The sequence below is a fragment of the Schistocerca piceifrons genome, chromosome 3 (assembly GCF_021461385.2).
Source record: "Schistocerca piceifrons isolate TAMUIC-IGC-003096 chromosome 3, iqSchPice1.1, whole genome shotgun sequence".
NCBI lineage: Eukaryota > Metazoa > Arthropoda > Insecta > Orthoptera > Acrididae > Schistocerca > Schistocerca piceifrons.
Genome location: NC_060140.1, coordinates 471,571,086 through 471,588,629, shown reverse-complemented (window position 1 = coordinate 471,588,629; position 17,544 = coordinate 471,571,086). Strand labels below are relative to the sequence as shown.

At 45.0% G+C, this 17,544-nt stretch overlaps 1 protein-coding gene across 4 annotated transcripts in view; it reads right to left on the bottom strand.

Moving 5' to 3' along the window:
* Positions 1-7,783: 7,783 nt before the first annotated feature.
* LOC124787734 (puromycin-sensitive aminopeptidase) overlaps positions 7,784-17,544 on the bottom strand; it is a 170,273-nt gene continuing 160,512 nt past the window's right edge. For all 4 annotated transcript variants that reach the window (XM_047254585.1, XM_047254583.1, XM_047254586.1 and 1 more), the window contains exon 14: positions 7,784-9,149. In XM_047254585.1, coding sequence (XP_047110541.1) covers positions 8,925-9,149 — 225 coding nt within the window. In that variant the 3' untranslated portion in view covers positions 7,784-8,924. The remainder of the gene's footprint in view (positions 9,150-17,544) is intronic.

Genomic DNA, 17,544 nt, shown 5'->3' with positions numbered 1-17,544 from the left:
GGTTGTATACGAGGAAGAGGCCTGGAGACACTGGAAGATTTCAGATAGATTATGTAATGGTAATACAGAGATTTAGGAACCAGATTTTAAATTGTAAGAAATTTCCAGGGACAAATGCAGACTCCGGCCACAATTTATTATGAACTGTAGATTAAAACTGAAGAAACTGCAAAAAGTCAGGAATTTAAGGAGACAGGACCTGTAAAAAAATAAAAGAACCTCAGGCTGTAGAGAGTTTCAGAGACAGCATTAGGGAACAATTGACAAATACAGGAGAAAGAAATAGAGTAGAAGAATAGGTAACTTTGAGAGATGAAATAGTGAAGGCAGCAGAGGATCAAGTAGGTAAAGAGACAAGGGCTAGTAGAAATCTATAGGAAAAGAAGAGATATTGAATTTAATTGATGAAAGGAGAAAATATAAAAATGCAGTAAATGAAGCAGGCAAAAGGGAATACAAGCATCCAAAAAATGATATTGACAGGAAGTGCAAAAAGGCTGAGCAATAATGGCTAGAGGACAAATATAAGGATGTGGAGGCGTATGTCACTAGGGGTAAGACAGGTACTGCCTATAGGAAAATTAGAGAGACCTTTGGAGAAAAGAGAACCACCTGTATGAATATCAAGAGCTCGGAGGAAAAACCAGTCCTAAGCAAAGAAGGGAAAGCAGAAAAGTGGAAGGTGTGTATGGAGGGTCTTAACAAGGGTGACATACTTGAGGGCAATATTATGGAAATGGAAGAGGACAAAGATGAAGATGAAGATGAAATGGGAGAAATGATACTGTGTGAAGAATTTGACAGAGCACAGAAAGACCCAAGTCGGAACAAGGCCCTGGGAGTAGACAACATTCCATTAGAATTACTGATAGTGTTGGGAGAGAGAGCCATGACAAAACTCTTCCACCTGGTGTGCAAGATGTGAGACAGGTGAAATACCCTCAGACTTCAAGAAGAATGTACTAATTCCAATACCAAAGAAAGCAGGCATTGACAGTTTTGAAAACTATTGCATTATCAGTTTAATAAGTCATGGCTGCAAAATACTAACACAAATTCTTCACAGATGAATGGAAAAAAGTGCTAGAAGCTGACCCCAGGGAAGATCAGTATGGATTTTTTAGAAATGTTGGAACAGACATGGCAATACTCAACTTACGATTTATCTTAGAAGATAGATTAAGGAAAGGCAAACCTACATTTGTAGCATTTCTAGACTTAGAGAAAGCTTTTGACAATGTTGACTGGAATACTCTGTCAAATTCTGAAGGTGGCAGGGGTAAAATACAGTGAGTGAAAGGCTATTTACAATTTGTACAGAAACCGGATGGCAGTTTTAAGAGTTGAGGGGCATGAAAGGAAAGCAGTGGTTGAGAAGGGAGTAAGACAGGATTGTAACCTATCCCTGATGTATAATGAGCAAGCAGTAAAGGAAACAAAAGAAAAATTTGGGCTAGGAATTAAAATCCATGGAGAAGAAATAAAATCTTTGCAGTTTGCTGACAACATTGTAATTGTGTCAGACACAGCAAAGGATCTGGAAGAGCAATTGAACGGAATGGACAGTGTCTTGAAAGGAGGCTAAAAGATAAACATAAAAAAAATGCAAAACGAGGATAATGGAATGTAGTCAAAATACACTCCTGGAAATGGAAAAAAGAACACACTGACACCGGTGTGTCAGACCCACCATACTTGCTCCGGACACTGCGAGAGGGCTGTACAAGCAATGATCACACGCACGGCACAGCGGACACACCAGGAACCGCGGTGTTGGCTGTCGAATGGCGCTAGTTGCGCAGCATTTGTGCACAGCCGCCGTCAGTGTCAGCCAGTTTGCCGTGGCATACGGAGCTCCATCGCAGTCTTTAACACTGGTAGCATGCCACGACAGCGTGGACGTGAACCGTATGTGCAGTTGACGGACTTTGAGCGAGGGCGTATAGTGGGCATGCGGGAGGCCGGGTGGACGTACCGCCGAATTGCTCAACACGTGGGGCGTGAGGTCTCCACAGTACATCGATGTTGTCGCCAGTGGTCGGCGGAAGGTGCACGTGCCCGTCGACCTGGGACCGGACCGCAGCGATGCACGGATGCACGCCAAGACCGTAGGATCCTACGCAGTGCCGTAGGGGACCGCACCGCCACTTCCCAGCAAATTAGGGACACTGTTGCTCCTGGTGTATCGGCGAGGACCATTCGCAACCGTCTCCATGAAGCTGGGCTACGGTCCCGCACACCGTTAGGCCGTCTTCCGCTCACGCCCCAACATCGTGCAGCCCGCCTCCAGTGGTGTCGCGACAGGTGTGAATGGAGGGACGAATGGAGACGTGTCGTCTTCAGCGATGAGAGTCGCTTCTGCCTTGGTGCCAATGATGGTCGTATGCGTGTTTGGCGCCGTGCAGGTGAGCGCCACAATCAGGACTGCATACGACCGAGGCACACAGGGCCAACACCCGGCATCATGGTGTGGGGAGCGATCTCCTACACTGGCCGTACACCACTGGTGATCGTCGAGGGGACACTGAATAGTGCACGGTACATCCAAACCGTCATCGAACCCATCGTTCTACCATTCCTAGACCGGCAAGGGAACTTGCTGTTCCAACAGGACAATGCACGTCCGCATGTATCCCGTGCCACCCAACGTGCTCTAGAAGGTGTAAGTCAACTACCCTGGCCAGCAAGATCTCCGGATCTGTTCCTCATTGAGCATGTTTGGGACTGGATGAAGCGTCGTCTCACGCGGTCTGCACGTCCAGCACGAACGCTGGTCCAACTGAGGCGCCAGGTGGAAATGGCATGGCAAGCCGTTCCACAGGACTACATCCAGCATCTCTACGATCGTCTCCATGGGAGAATAGCAGCCTGCATTGCTGCGAAAGGTGGATATACACTGTACTAGTGCCGACATTGTACATGCTCTGTTGCCTGTGTCTATGTGCCTGTGGTTCTGTCAGTGTGATCATGTGATGTATCTGACCCCAGGAATGTGTCAATAAAGTTTCCCCTTCCTGGGACAATGAATTCACGGTGTTCTTATTTCAATTTCCAGGAGTGTAGATGAGGTAATGCTGAGGGAATTAGATCAGGAAACAAGACATTTTAGTAGATGAGTTTTGCTATTTGGGGAGCAAAATAACTGATGATGGTCAAAGTAGAAAGGATATAAAATGTAGACTGGCTATGGCAAAGAAAGCATTTGTGAAGAAGAGAAATTTTTTAACATAGAGTATAGATTTAAGTGTCAGGAAGTCGTTTCTGAAAGTATTTGTATGGAGTGTAGCCATGTATGGAAGTGAAACATGGACGATTACTAGTTTGGACAAGAAGAGAATAGAAGCTTTCAAAATGTGGTGCTACAGAAGAATGCTGAAGATAAGGTGGGTAGATCACATAACTAATGAGGAGGTATTGAATAGGATTGGGGAGAAGAGAAGTTTGTGGCACAACTTGACTAGAAGAAGGGATCGGTTGGTAGGACATGTTCTGAGGCATCAAGGGATCACCAATTTAGTATTGGAGGGCAGTGTGGAGGGTAAAAATCGTAGAGGGAGACCGAGAGATTAATACACTAAACAGATTCAGAAGGATGTAGGTTGCAGTAGGTACTGGGAGATGAAGAAGCTTGCACAGGATAGAGTAGCATGGAGAGCTGCATCAAACCAGTCTCAGGACTGAAGACCACAACAACAAGAACAACAAAGAAAATTTGTAATTTAATTTCAGAATTAAAAAATATCATGGGATGGCTGGAAGAGATGAGAAGGGACTTGAGGAAATTTAACATCGTGGAAGACAGCATAGAAAATGGGGTAAGTTTCAGGTTACTGATCAATACAGCAAAATTTGAAATTCACAATCTAAGTACGGTAGTTCTGGGAAGATAAGAAGGAAAAGATTGTAATTCTGTCTTAGGTGCTAAGTGATCTATAACTGACCAAATTCTGCATTTTAGTTAAGGAAAAGGTCCAACTTTACTTTCCAAAGAGAAATTCTCACCCACTCACCCCATGTATTTCCTCACGATTTTTTTATATTTTTCCTTGTTTTCCTTTCTTTTTGCCACTCTCACAAACTCTTATCACTCAAACCCTCTTCTAAAGTCATTTTCTGTCAACTCTCTTCCTACCCCTTCAACCCTTCTGCCAGGAAGAGTCACTGGCTCAGAAAGATTCCAGTTTTCTATACCTTAACATGTGTGTTCTCCTGCTGGCACTAGGTGAGGAGATTTTTTTATCTATCCAATTACATTATATTTTTTTAAAAAATTGACAATTTCAGTGCTCTTCTTCTTTGGTTCTCAAAACACTCCAATTTTGTATTGTGTGTCCAAGGTGCTTCACCTCAAATATACTTCTTGGGATTACAAGAGTATTGATCCTGTTCCTATTTTGGCTTGGATGGTGATTCAGGAGCTTACTAGGTCTGTCCAGAAAATTCTGTAACTTTGTCACAAAATTTTTGTGCACTTACCTTTTATTTACTGTTCATGGTCTCCAAATACACTCCTCCACAATCGATACATCACTCCCAACGCCGTTTCCACTTCCGGAAGCAGTCTTGGTAAGCCTCTTGCTTGATCGCATGAAGTGCCATCTGCGAATTTTCTTTTATCTCATCTGTTGTTACAAATCTTCATCCTTTCAATGGAGTTTTCAAGTTCGGAAATAAAAAAAATCCGCAGAGGTCAGGTCTGGAGAGTACAGAGGATGAGGCAGCACAGCGATTTGATTTTTTGTGCAACAGTGACACACCAACAGGGATTAATGTGTGTGCGTTATCGTGATCCAATAGCCGTGAATTGTCTCGCCATGTTTCAGGCAATTTCCTTCTCGCATTTTCTCGCAGGCGTCGTAACCCATCCAATAGTACCATTGGTTAACAGTTTGTCCCTGTGGCACGAATTCATGATGAACTAATCCTTCAAAGTCAAAGAAAACTATCAGCACAACTTTGACATTTGACCTGACCTGACGAGCTTTTTCTGGTCGTACAGAGCCTTTCCCAACCCACTGTGAAGATTGACTCTTAATCTCTTCATCATAACCGTAGACCCATGTCTCATTTCCAGTTGTGATGCTTTTCCCAGAGGGGGAGGGGGGCCTCCAATGTTGGCAGATAATGGAACGCCTTAGGGAAATAGTGGGTGGATTGGAAAAGAAGGTTAGTGTCCAAGCTGTTTGCTTGCCAGGGATCAAGTCTGAGTTGTGAAAGATGCTTTGCAAGCAACAATTGAGCATAATGAGTGCATCTGGCTGCAATTGTGGGTCATCTCAGCAAAAATGACACCTGCCACCTGGTTTCACATGCCATCCTCAGTTCTTACTTACAGGTGGCTTGCTGCTTTGGTGAAGACAGCTAGCCTTACTTGCAGGGTAGAAGCAGAGCTAATGTTTTGGAGCATTGTTCCTAGCATCAATAGTGGTCCTCTGGCTTTGAGCTGAATGGAAGGTTTCAATCAGAGGCTCAGACAATTGTGTGACAATCTTGGATGCAGATTTCTCGATCTCCACTACTGGAGTGAGAATTGTAGGAACCCCCTTAATAGGTCTAGTGTGCACTATACGCAGAAAGAAAGCATTACTAGCACAGCAGAGTATGTGTGGTTTGCTATTGGATTTTTAGGACTGAGAATACCCTCAACGAGTCCGATAAGATGTGTCTAGATTTCAGAAAGGGAAGAATACTACCACAATTAAAGAAATTAGCATTTTTCATGGCAAATTGGAGGAAGAAAATGTTAATACAGTAGTAGTTAACTGCAGGAGCATCTATTCACAGGTCCTGTAACTAGCCTTGCTTATTAATGGTAGAAATACTCACTTAGTACAAGTGACAGGAAGCTGGCTGAAACAGATGTTAATAACCATGAAATTCCAAACACCGATTGGACAGGTTGAACACTGGTGGTGGAGTCATGTTTGTAGCCATAAAAAATGCGATATCTCATGAGGTTAGTACAGATTCTGAACGCGAAATGTAGCTTTTATACACTCCCTGCTACAGGAGCAGTAGTGGTGGAACATTTGTGGGGAAAGTTTGAGAATATTTCACGTAAATTTCCTGGTCATGTTACAGTATAAGGTGGAGATTGTGAGACTCAAGACATTATGTTGGGTAGTAGGGACAGGAAATAGTTTTAAATACCATACCAAAAATTACACTGAGCAGTTCATCAGAGAACTGACTTGTGAAGGTAACATTGTATATCTGTTAGTGACAGACTGACTGAACTTTTCAACTCATTAACCATAAAGCAGGGAATTGGTGATCATACAGCTGTCACAGCATCACTGAATAGGAAGTACATAGGAATGCAAAGAAAGGTAGTATGATATTTCTACTTAAGTGAGACAAGAAACAATTTCAGATTACCTGGGTAGTCAATACGAAAATTTCAGCTCCAGCACTAATAAACAGTAGAAACAAATTCAACCATTTTCAAAAGGAAGTTCCTCATATCTCAATTTACCTGGGTAGTCAATATGAAAATTTCAGCTCCAGCACTAATAACGTCGAGTTTCAGTGGATGAAGATCAAATATTCAACAATATTCTTTAGATGAAGTATCTGCTGAGTAATGTTGTGAGGAATGGGAAAGATCTACCGTGCAACAGCCAAGTTAGAAAGCTGCTATGAAGGCAAAAAGAGGCTCGCCGCAAATTTAAATTTTTCCAAAACCTCACAGATAATCAACAACTGCATGGAGCCAAACTTAGCCTAAAGAGAGCCATGTATGAAGTGTTCAGCAAATTCAGAAGTAATATTCTATCTACAGACTTGACAAAAGACACTAACTATAAGAAGAATGCTTCCAGCCCGAAATGCTATAATTTGCAGTCATGTGTACACAAGGTGTGCTTGCTTGTGTGTATGAATGATGTGTGTGTGTTTTACTGATAAAAGCTGTGACCAAAAGCTTTTTCTAATTGTGCATGTCTGTAGTTTTATGTAATTTAACACTGTCAGCTCTGTATACACTGGCAAACCCAATTGTGTTTGGCACAAACATTGGGATTTACGTCCCTGGGCCCCACTCCACTCTGATGTAAAGTACACGCTGTCTGCACGACAGCACACTTCATTATAAGCTTAACCTCCAACCAGTTGGTTCCAAGACTGTCACGACTCAGCCATTTAACTGGGCTGAAGCATATGCTCACAACATAATCACTCTGACACGTGTATGTCTTCCTGTAAAAACACATTAATTTAAAAACAGACCTGCATCTGAATAAAATAGAAACAAATTCAACCATTTCCATGGGAATTTTCAAAAGGAAGTTCCTCGTATCTCAATTTTTCTGGAAGACTCACTGGTGAATGTACACTAAAGCAGTCATTTTCATTGTGGTACAGATAAACAACAGAATGGTATAATTGGTGCTGTCTCTCACCCTTATACTCAGATAGCTGCTTTCATCTAACTGCTGGTATTCATTCTGTGATATTACTTTAGGTTTCCTTTTTTCTTCAAAAATGGCCAAGCAAAGCAGGGAAAAAGATGTGGAAGATGGTTGTTGCAAGAACCACATTGCTTTAAAAAACTGAAATGCCAATCAGATTTGAACATTGCCTCCTCACAGATGTGATTTGAGGACTTTAGCTGGCATACCATGTCTTCGTCATTATCTTTACAGAGGATTGACGACGCAAAGTGGCAAGTAACAATTCAGTTATACATGAATAAATGTAGAAAGCCTTTTGACCATTATAAAACTGAATAACAATCAAATGCGAATTTACGTGTATGGGTATGTGAAATGAGGTGGATATAAGATGAAACAACATGAATATTTATTCTGAAATGTTCAAGATTTTCACAAGTCTCAAATTTTACAGAATCCAACAGAAAATAAACTTGTTTCTGGGATACAATACTTTTTCACTGATTTCATTATATTTGTTTTCCAATTTGCCAAGTGCCTGCCTTGAAGTGCCTTTTTAAAGATACAATTTTAATAATACAAAATAACTATGTATTTTGTGTGTCAAATATATGAAAAGTCAGACCTTTTTTCCAGAAAGATAAAATTATACAAGCTTATTAAGTTAACAAAACAAATCAATAAATATAAGATGAACTCAAATAAGATTTTATAAAAAGTATGTACATATGTGCATACATAACTAACAACATACTATCAGGTATCATATTGTAATTGTACTTCACATTATCAACAGGAACTGCTCTGGTTATTGTTCTGACAGTTTTAAAACAAAACGATTCTTAACAGAAGTATTAAGTACCAAAATCAGAGCAGGACATCCATATTGACAGATACCAAAATGACCTAAAGAAAGGCTTACACAGCCCAACATTGTCCTCAATGGCCTTTAGGCATCGAAAATACTAACCAAAACAAAGTTATAGTTCATTTACTGGCACTTATGATTTGTACACTGTTTGGTATTTTCTTTTTTTAAATTATTACCTGTTTACTTCTCTGACAGGATGGGAGGTGACAACTGTATACACATTATGAGCTGTGTACACAAGAAAATGTCCTCATGTTTCTTAAGTAAACAGTAACACGACAGCAATGTTATTTTACATTCAACTGAAATGATAAACTATTGCAAATGTTAAGCTAAAACTTACTCCAGAACTAGTCTAATTACAGATAATCAATTGTACTGTATGAAAGAATTATTACAGGTAGTTGTCTCGATATTCTCTTCCACACTCTTCTCAATTCCTATCGTAACATACATACAGGCAACAGCATATACATTATTAAGACGACACAGAAAAAGTGAATGTTGCTGTTATTGATAGTTTCACACCACAAGTGCACTGCACAATATAAAAGCACAAATTCCACTTAAAGAAGTTTTCTTCTGTATAAAAACTTTTTTTTTATTTTAGTTACACAGAACTGCATTCCCTAGCAACATATGAATTTACACAAGCCTAGTAGTTACGAAGAGTGTGTCTGCGTCTCAATGAGGTACTTTCGCGTTGATTCCGAATCACGTGCTAGCCAAGCAGCATTCAGCCGTATTGTCTCGCAGCTCTGTTGGACAGTGCGTTCTGTACCTGGAGAATGATGTTCACGAAAGAAATTTTCCACTTCTGTAGCCTGTTCTTCACTGGCAAAGTTCTCCGTTGTATATTTTACTAGACGAGCTAGCAGAAAACCTCCCTATATGCAATAGAGACAAGACTTTGTATCAGTAAGTGAAAATTTTTATACATAAAAAAAAATCCCTACAGCATAACAAAACTGAAATATAATGTGAGTGACAAGGGTTTTCGCAAAATTGTACTTAAAAAATATCTGAGATGCAGAACATTATGAGATTCTCTTTAATAAATAATCACTAAAGCCAGCTCCTGGAGCTAAAGGGACTATGGGTTTTGGTGTGCTAGTATAAACAAACAAAAAATTGTTAACATAAAATACAACTGAACATCACTTCCGCAAGTCCTATACCATCTTTCCCTTTGTTTGCACTACTTTACATCAACTAAAACTGCTACCAGTTATAACAATTAATATAAGGGAAAGACATTCACTCACCTATAGCAGATCGATTCATGGAGCACAGCAACACACAACAGGATACAGCACAACTAAGTTTTGAGCACCAGTTCTTTCTCTAGCAGTAGCACACATATTCACACAAAAACCATGCTGATACCAAAACACACACACTCCTGTGGCCTCAGCAAGACCAATTATTGATACTCTGTTATGGAAAGCAGTTGCCTGAGCAGATGCAGGTTAAAATGGGATAGGGAAGGACCCAAGGAGGGAGTAGTGGGAAAGAGGTAAGTCTTTGAACAGATGGCTTCGCAGCTGCACAACAAGATGAAAAGCGTACAGAGGATACAACAAAAACAGATGCAGGTAGAGGGAGAGGGGAAAAATGGAGGGTTGGAGAGAAATGTTTTTGAGCTTTTGATGACCAGGGCGAAACTTTGTGATCACGGGAGGGATGGTCAGTGGCTGGTTAACAGGTTTACCGGTGTCAGAGGAGCAGATGGCATGGGAGCCTTGTTTGTGGATGAGCTGGATAGGATACTTTTTTTTTTTTTTTTTGGTTTTAGGGCGCAAAACTTCTATGGTCATTAGCGCCCAGCCCGTGACATAGAAAACAGGAAAAAAACGAAATTTAAAATCAGCAGCAATGGGAACAAAATCATAAAATTTGAGTAACTAAAGGCAGAAGGAATGCTTAAAAATCCACTATAGAAAGGGGTTGGTTGTCCCCCAAAAAAAAAGCTTCAAATGACTGACGTCATTTCACTGTCACTAATAAACTGTAGAACGCGGTCAGCTGAGCGCGTGTCATCTGCTAAAATCGACGATAGATCAGGCGATAGCTGTAGACGGGAGCGTAACGGATTAAAATAGGGGCATTCAATTAAAAGGTGTCTGACCGTCCACAGCTGAGAGCAGTGGGGACAGAGTGGGGGAGGATCACCGCTTAAAAGATGTCGATGACTAAAAAGACAGTGCCCTATCCGGAGTCGAGCTAAAATTACCTCCTCCCGACGACGCGTTCGGGAGGAAGAGGTCCAAGCGCAAGGAAGGGCTTTCACTTCCCGCAATTTATTGTGGGGAAGTGTTGACCAATGCGCATGCCATAAATGAGCAGCTTGGCGACATAAAACGCTCCGTAGATCGGTAAACGGAAGAGACTGAATAGCTGGCCGAGGAAGAGAGACTGCAGCCTTGGCCGCTATATCGGCCGCCTCATTTCCACAGATACCAGCGTGTCCCGGGAGCCAGAGGAACGCCACTGAGACGCCCCCCAGGTGGAGCAAGCGCAGACAGTCCTGAATCCGGTGGATCAGAGGGTGCACAGGGTAAAGAGCTTGGAGACTTAGGAGAGAGCTGAGAGAATCTGAGCAGATTACGTACTGTATCCGCTGATGGCGGCGGATGTAGTGGACAGCCTGGAGAACAGCGTAAAGCTCCGCAGTATAAACCGAACACTGGTCGGGAAGCCGAAAGTTATTTGGGGTGTCGCCAACAATATAGGCACTCCCTACACCTAACGATGTTTTCAAGCCATCGGTGTAAATAAATGTGGCTTCCGTCATTTGTGCACATAGAGCAGCAAATGCCCGACGGTAAACAAGTGTAGGGGTACCATCCTTGGGAAATTGACATAGGTCTCTGAGCAAGTTGATCCGGGGACGGAGCCAAGGCTGTGCTGTACCCCAAGTTGTCAAGAAGGTTTTAGGAAAGCGGAAGGAAAGAGAATGGAGCAGTTGACGGAAGCGGACTCCCGGGGGTAGTAGGGAGGAGGAGCGGCCTGCATACCCGACATCAAAGGAGGCGTCGAAAAAAAGGCCATGCGCTGGATTAGCAGGCATGGAAGACAGATGGCTAGCATAACGACTCAGAAGGACTGCCCGCCGATTGGACAGCGGAGGTTCAGCAGTCTCAGCATAAAGGCTTTCCACAGGGCTGGTGTAAAAAGCTCCAGATACTAAACGTAATCCACGGTGGTGGATAGAGTCGAGACGCCGAAGAATAGACGGCCGAGCAGAGGAGTAGACTATGCTTCCATAATCCAATTTCGAGCGCACTAAGGCGCGATAGAGGCGGAGAAGGACCACTCGGTCCGCTCCCCAAGAGGTACCATTCAGGACACGGAGGGCGTTAAGCGAACGCAGACAGCGAGCCGAAAGATAGGAAACGTGGGAGGACCAGCACAGTTTTCTGTCAAACATAAGACCCAAGAATTTAGCGACGTCGGAAAATGGAAGGTTGACAGGACCTAGATGTAAGGAGGGCGGAAGAAACTCCTTACGTCGCCAAAAATTTACACAAACGGTCTTACTGGGTGAGAAACGGAAGCCGGTTTCGATGCTCCACGAGTGGAGGCGATCGAGACATCCTTGAAGACGTCTTTCAAGAAGGCTGGTCCGTTGAGAGCTGTAGTAGATCGCAAAATCGTCCACAAAGAGGGAGCCCGAGACATCAGGAAGGAGACAATCCATAATTGGATTAATGGCGATGGCAAACAGTACAACACTCAGCACGGAGCCCTGGGGTACCCCGTTTTCTTGGGAGAAAGTACGGGAGAGAGTAGTGTTCACCCGCACCCTAAATGTGCGCTCTGCCATAAATTCGCGAAGAAAAAGGGGCAGCCGGCCTCGAAAGCCCCAAGAGAACAGTGTGCGGAGGATGCCTGTCCTCCAACAGGTATCGTATGCTCTCTCCAGATCAAAAAATATTGCTACCGTTTGGCGTTTCCGGAGAAAATTGTTCATGATATAAGTGGAGAGAGCAACAAGATGGTCAACGGCAGAACGATGCTTTCGGAATCCGCATTGGGCTGGTGTTAAAAGACTGCGGGACTCCAGCCACCAAGCTAAACGGTAATTCACCATACGCTCCAAAACCTTACAGACACTACTCGTGAGAGAAATGGGGCGATAGCTAGAGGGGAGATGTTTGTCCTTTCCAGGTTTCGGAACGGGAACGACAATAGCTTCCCGCCATCGCCTGGGAAAGGTACTGTCGGTCCAAATTCGATTATAAAGGCGAAGGAGGTAACGCAGGCTATGGGTTGATAAATGCAGCAACATTTGGACATGGATACCATCCGGTCCTGGGGCGGAGAAGCGAGAAGAAGAGAGTGCATGTTGGAGTTCGCGCATGGAGAAAACAGTATTGTAGCTTTCGCGATTGTGAGAGGAGAAAGCAAGATGTCGCACTTCCGCAGCACGTTTCTTCGGGAGAAACGCTGGCGGGTAATTTGAAGAGCTCGAAATCTCAGCAAAGTGCTGACCCAATGAGTTAGAAATTGCGACGGGGTCCACTAAGGTATCATGCGCGACAGTGAGCCCGGAGACCGGGGAGAAACTAGGCGCGCCTGAGAACCGTCGAAGCCGACTCCAAACTTCCGAGGAGGGAGTGAAGGTGTTAAATGAGCTAATAAAGTATTTCCAGCTTGCCTTCTTGCTATCGCGGATGACGCGACGGCATCGCGCACGGAGCTGCTTATATCGGATACAGTTGGCCAAAGTTGGATGGTGACGGAAAATGCGAAGAGCACGCCGCCGCTCACGTATTGCGTCACGGCATGCCTCGTTCCACCAAGGAACTGGAGGGCGCCGGGGCAATTCGGAGGTGCGTGGTATTGAACGTTCCGCAGCTGTGAGAATAACGTCGGTAAAATGTGTGACCTCATCGTCGACGCTGGGAAAGCGACGGTCATCGAATGTCGCTAGAGACGAAAAAAGTGCCCAATCGGCTTGGGCAAACTTCCAGCGACGCGAGCGCATATATGGCAGTTGAGGCTGCAGTCGAAGAACACATGGAAAGTGGTCACTCGAGTGTGTATCATCAAGGGCGAACCATTCGAAGCGCCGAGCTAGCGGAACAGTACCGACCACAAGGTCCAAATGAGATAAATTTGCCGTGGAGGCAGACAAAAATGTGGGGACCCCAGTGTTGAGGCAGACTAGATCCGCTTGGTGGAAGACGTCTAGCAATAGTGAGCCACGTGGACAAGGATGTGGAGATCCCCAAAGCGGGTGGTGGGCATTGAAGTCCCCAACCAGCAAATAGGGGGGTGGAAGCTGATCAAGAAGATGAAGGAGATCAGCTCGTGCCATTGGTGTAGACGATGGAATGTATACCGTACAAAGAGAGAACGTGTATCCAGAAAGGGAAAGACGGACGGCGACAGCTTGGAAGGAAGTGTTTAAGGGGATTGGGTGATAATGGAGAGTATCATGGAGCAGAAACATGAGTCCTCCATGGGCTGGAGTGCCTTCAACAGAGGGGAGGTCATATCGGACGGACTGAAAATGAGGGAGAACAAAGCGGTCATGGGGACGCAGCTTTGTTTCCTGAAGACAGAAGATGACCGGCGAGTAGGATCGTAAGAGGATCGACAATTCCTCCCGATTGGCGCGAATGCCGCGGATATTCCAGTGGATAATGGACATAGGGTGAACAGAAAATGGAGGAACGTGACCAAGGGTGCTGTCAACTCAACGACTGCTCAGAGCTTGCGACCGACAGCATGGAATGGCATTCAGTCGAAGGCAGAAGATCCTGATCCATAGGTTGGTCAGGAGCAGCTCCTGCCACCAACGATCGGCCAGTTGACCGGCCACCAGCAGTGCGCCTCGGCGACACAGAAGATGGCCGAGGGCGATTTCCGCCAGGTGGTGCTGTAGATGGGACACGCCTTGGCGGAGAAGGAGAGGAACTGTGTTTCTTCGTAGCCTTCTTAGAAGTATGATGTTTAGATGAAGGAGGAACCGATGGTTGTGAAGTTGCGGTACGTAAAAACTCTTCACGAGAATGCTCTTTTTTCGAAGACTTGGCGTCTGACTTTTGGGCTTGAGATTTAACAGAACCCGATGAAGGGTGAGCCATAGAGTGGGCAGGCGAAAGGGGTGAGGTTGAACGGGCGATCTTTGCGCTGGCCGATCTGACGACCGTGGTACTAAAGGTGAAGTCGCAAGTCTGCGTGGCCGCCTCCTTTGTTGGTCGAGGAGAAGCAAGGACAGCGCTGTATTTACCTTTCTGAGGCACGGTGGGCTGTCGACTGGCGAGTAACTTTCGAGCAGCAAAGGTCGACACCTTTTCCTTCACTCTTATTTCCTGGATGAGCTTTTCATCCTTAAAAACGGGGCAATCTCGAGAGGAGGCAGCGTGGTCACCCATACAGTTGATGCAGCGAGGGGATGGAGGTGGACAAGCACCCTCATGGGCATCCTTGCCACAAGTAACACATTTGGCCGGATTGGAACAGGACTGGCTGGTATGATTGAACCGCTGACATCGTTAGCAACGCGTAGGGTTTGGGACATAAGGGCGAACGGAAATTATCTCATAGCCTGCTTTGATTTTTGATGGGAGTTGAACTTTGTCAAATGTCAAGAAGACAGTGCGGGTTGGAATGATGTTCGAATCAACCCTTTTCATAACCCGATGAACAGCTGTGACGCCCTGGTCAGACAGGTAATGCTGAATTTCTTCGTCAGACAATCCATCGAGGGAGCGCGTATAAACGACTCCACGCGAGGAATTTAAGGTACGGTGCGGTTCCACCCGGACAGGGAAGGTGTGGAGCAGAGAAGTACGCAGCAATTTTTGAGCCTGGAGGGCACTGTGTGTTTCTAACAACAGGGTGCCGTTCCGTAATCTGGAACAAGACTTTACAGGACCCGCAATTGCGTCGACACCTTTCTGTATAATGAAAGGGTTGACCGTGGAAAAGTCGTGACCTTCGTCAGACCGAGAAACAACAAGGAACTGTGGCAACGATGGAAGAACAGTCTGTGGCTGAGACTCAGTGAACTTACGTTTGTGAGCAGACATAGTGGAAGGTGAGGAAACCATTGCGGAAGAATCCCCCATGATTACCGGCGTCTCCGATGGCGCGCTCCTCCCTTGTGGGGGCCCTCGCCGAGGGCACACCCGCCTTAGGTGATTGTTCACACCTCAGGTCACACCTCCCGACAAACGGACGGAGGGACCAATCGGCACTTTCGGAAGGTATCAGCTCGGGTAATCACCCCTCCCTGGGCCTGGCCGTTACCAGGGGGTACGTACGTGTCCTACCTGTCTACCCGGGGCGGGGAATTACGCGTTACCCCGTCACCGGCTACGCATGGAAGTGCGTGGGTCGGCCTTCAGACACGCACAGGGAGGAAAGAAGAGAAAGGGAAAGGAAAGAAGAGGGGGTCTCAAACGCCGTAGCGGAGAAAAGGGCAAGGAGAAGAGGGAAGGAAAAGAGAAGGACAGAGGAAGGACGAGGACTGGCAAGTGTAAGAGCAAGGAATTTGGAACAGTTTCGAGCGTCCGTCTCCGGACGTAGGCACAAACCATACTCCCAGAGGGGGAGAAAGGAAGGAAAGAGACAGAGGTGAGGGGGGGGGGGGGCGAAGATGGGGGACGGGGAGGGATGCGGAAAGGGAAGGGAAGGTATGCAGCCCGGAAAAGGAAGGAGGGCCACATTAGCTCGGGGTCCCGTGCTCGCTACGCACGTGTCCACAAAAGAGTTGTGGACCCCCTGGGGGGGGATAGGATACTGTCTGCCAGTAAAGGCTCTGGTAAGGCAACTCCTGCTTTCCACCACAGATGTGGCATGCACGAATGGCAAAGCCATAAGACCTTTTTTATGTAAAATGGGTGACATCTATCTGGTGCTGAATAGATAGAAGGGATACCTCCAGATGGCCCATAAACACGTTGAAATTGGATGGTGCTGTGGCAGTACCACAGATTTGTTCTTAGATTTGACCTTTGAAAGTGAAATAATTGTGGGTCAGGATGGAGCTGGATAGGAGAATTAGAAAAGAGGTGGTATGTCTGGTATCAGGATAATGTTGGGAAACATAGTGTTCCATGGCCGCATGACTATGGGCTTGGTGATGGTTGGTGTGCACGGATGTCGTGTCCACAGTGACCAACAAGGAGTCTGGTAGTAATGGGGCAGAATCTGTGGAGAGGCAGTAAAGAAAGTTAGCAGTGTCTTGAATGTAGGATAGGAGGTTAGGGACAATAGTTTGGAGATGTTGGTCAACAAAGACAGAGGTTTTTATTCTGTAAGAACGTTGTAGCCAGCCACAAAAGGACAACCAGAAAGGAGACCTGTGGGGTTGGATTTTTGTGGAGTGGAGTAGGTAAAAATGTAGAGGGGGGAGGAGGAGAAGGGGAAGGGGGACGGGGAGGGGGAGAAGGGGGAGGGGGAGAAGGGGGAGGGGGGGAGGAGGAGAAGGGGGAGGGGGGAGGAGGAGAAGGGGGAGGGGGGAGGAGGAGAAGGGGGAGGAGAGGGAAGGAGGGAGGGAGAGAGGTGGGGGAGAGAGGCGGGGGGAGAAAGAGCAGATAAAAGAGATACAATGTAAATGCACAAGATTTAAAAGCATGACATTCATTGATTAAGTTGCACAGGAAGAGGATTGTACACAATACATGATCTCAATCGATTAGGGAGGTACTCTGTAATTTCCACTATTCTAGAAATACTGAACAATATTTTGAATGTGCACTGTAGTGTTACTAAGCTCATACCTATATCTACCAAACAAAAGCGCTGGCAGGTCGATAGACACACAAACAAACACAAACATACACACAAAATTCTAGCTTTCGCAACCAATGGTTGCCTCGTCAGGAAAGAGGGAAGGAGAAGGAAAGACAAAAGCTCATACCTATCAAGAATAAAAATTAAGATTTACTCAGAAAAGAATCACAAAATGCCATGTCAATGAAGCAATGTAACTGCAGAACAAGAGTCATGTTTTTGTGGGACACACTCACCACCTGTGCTACACTATACAATGACAGTGTATGCAATCCATACATATTTCACACAGACCTAAACTAGCAAGAGAGTAATTTATTATTTTTGCTTTTTAGCATACAATGCTTAGGTACTTCTGAATAATTTATTACACAACTGAACAATGGAAAATTTCACTATATGATGAGTAGAAGTCTATTCTTTTCATAACACTGTCATTATTGCAGGAGTGGCTCCATATGTATAAGTTATTAAAGAACACCATGACTCAGTAAAAACAGTCGTTATTTCCAAACAACAAAACATAACCTA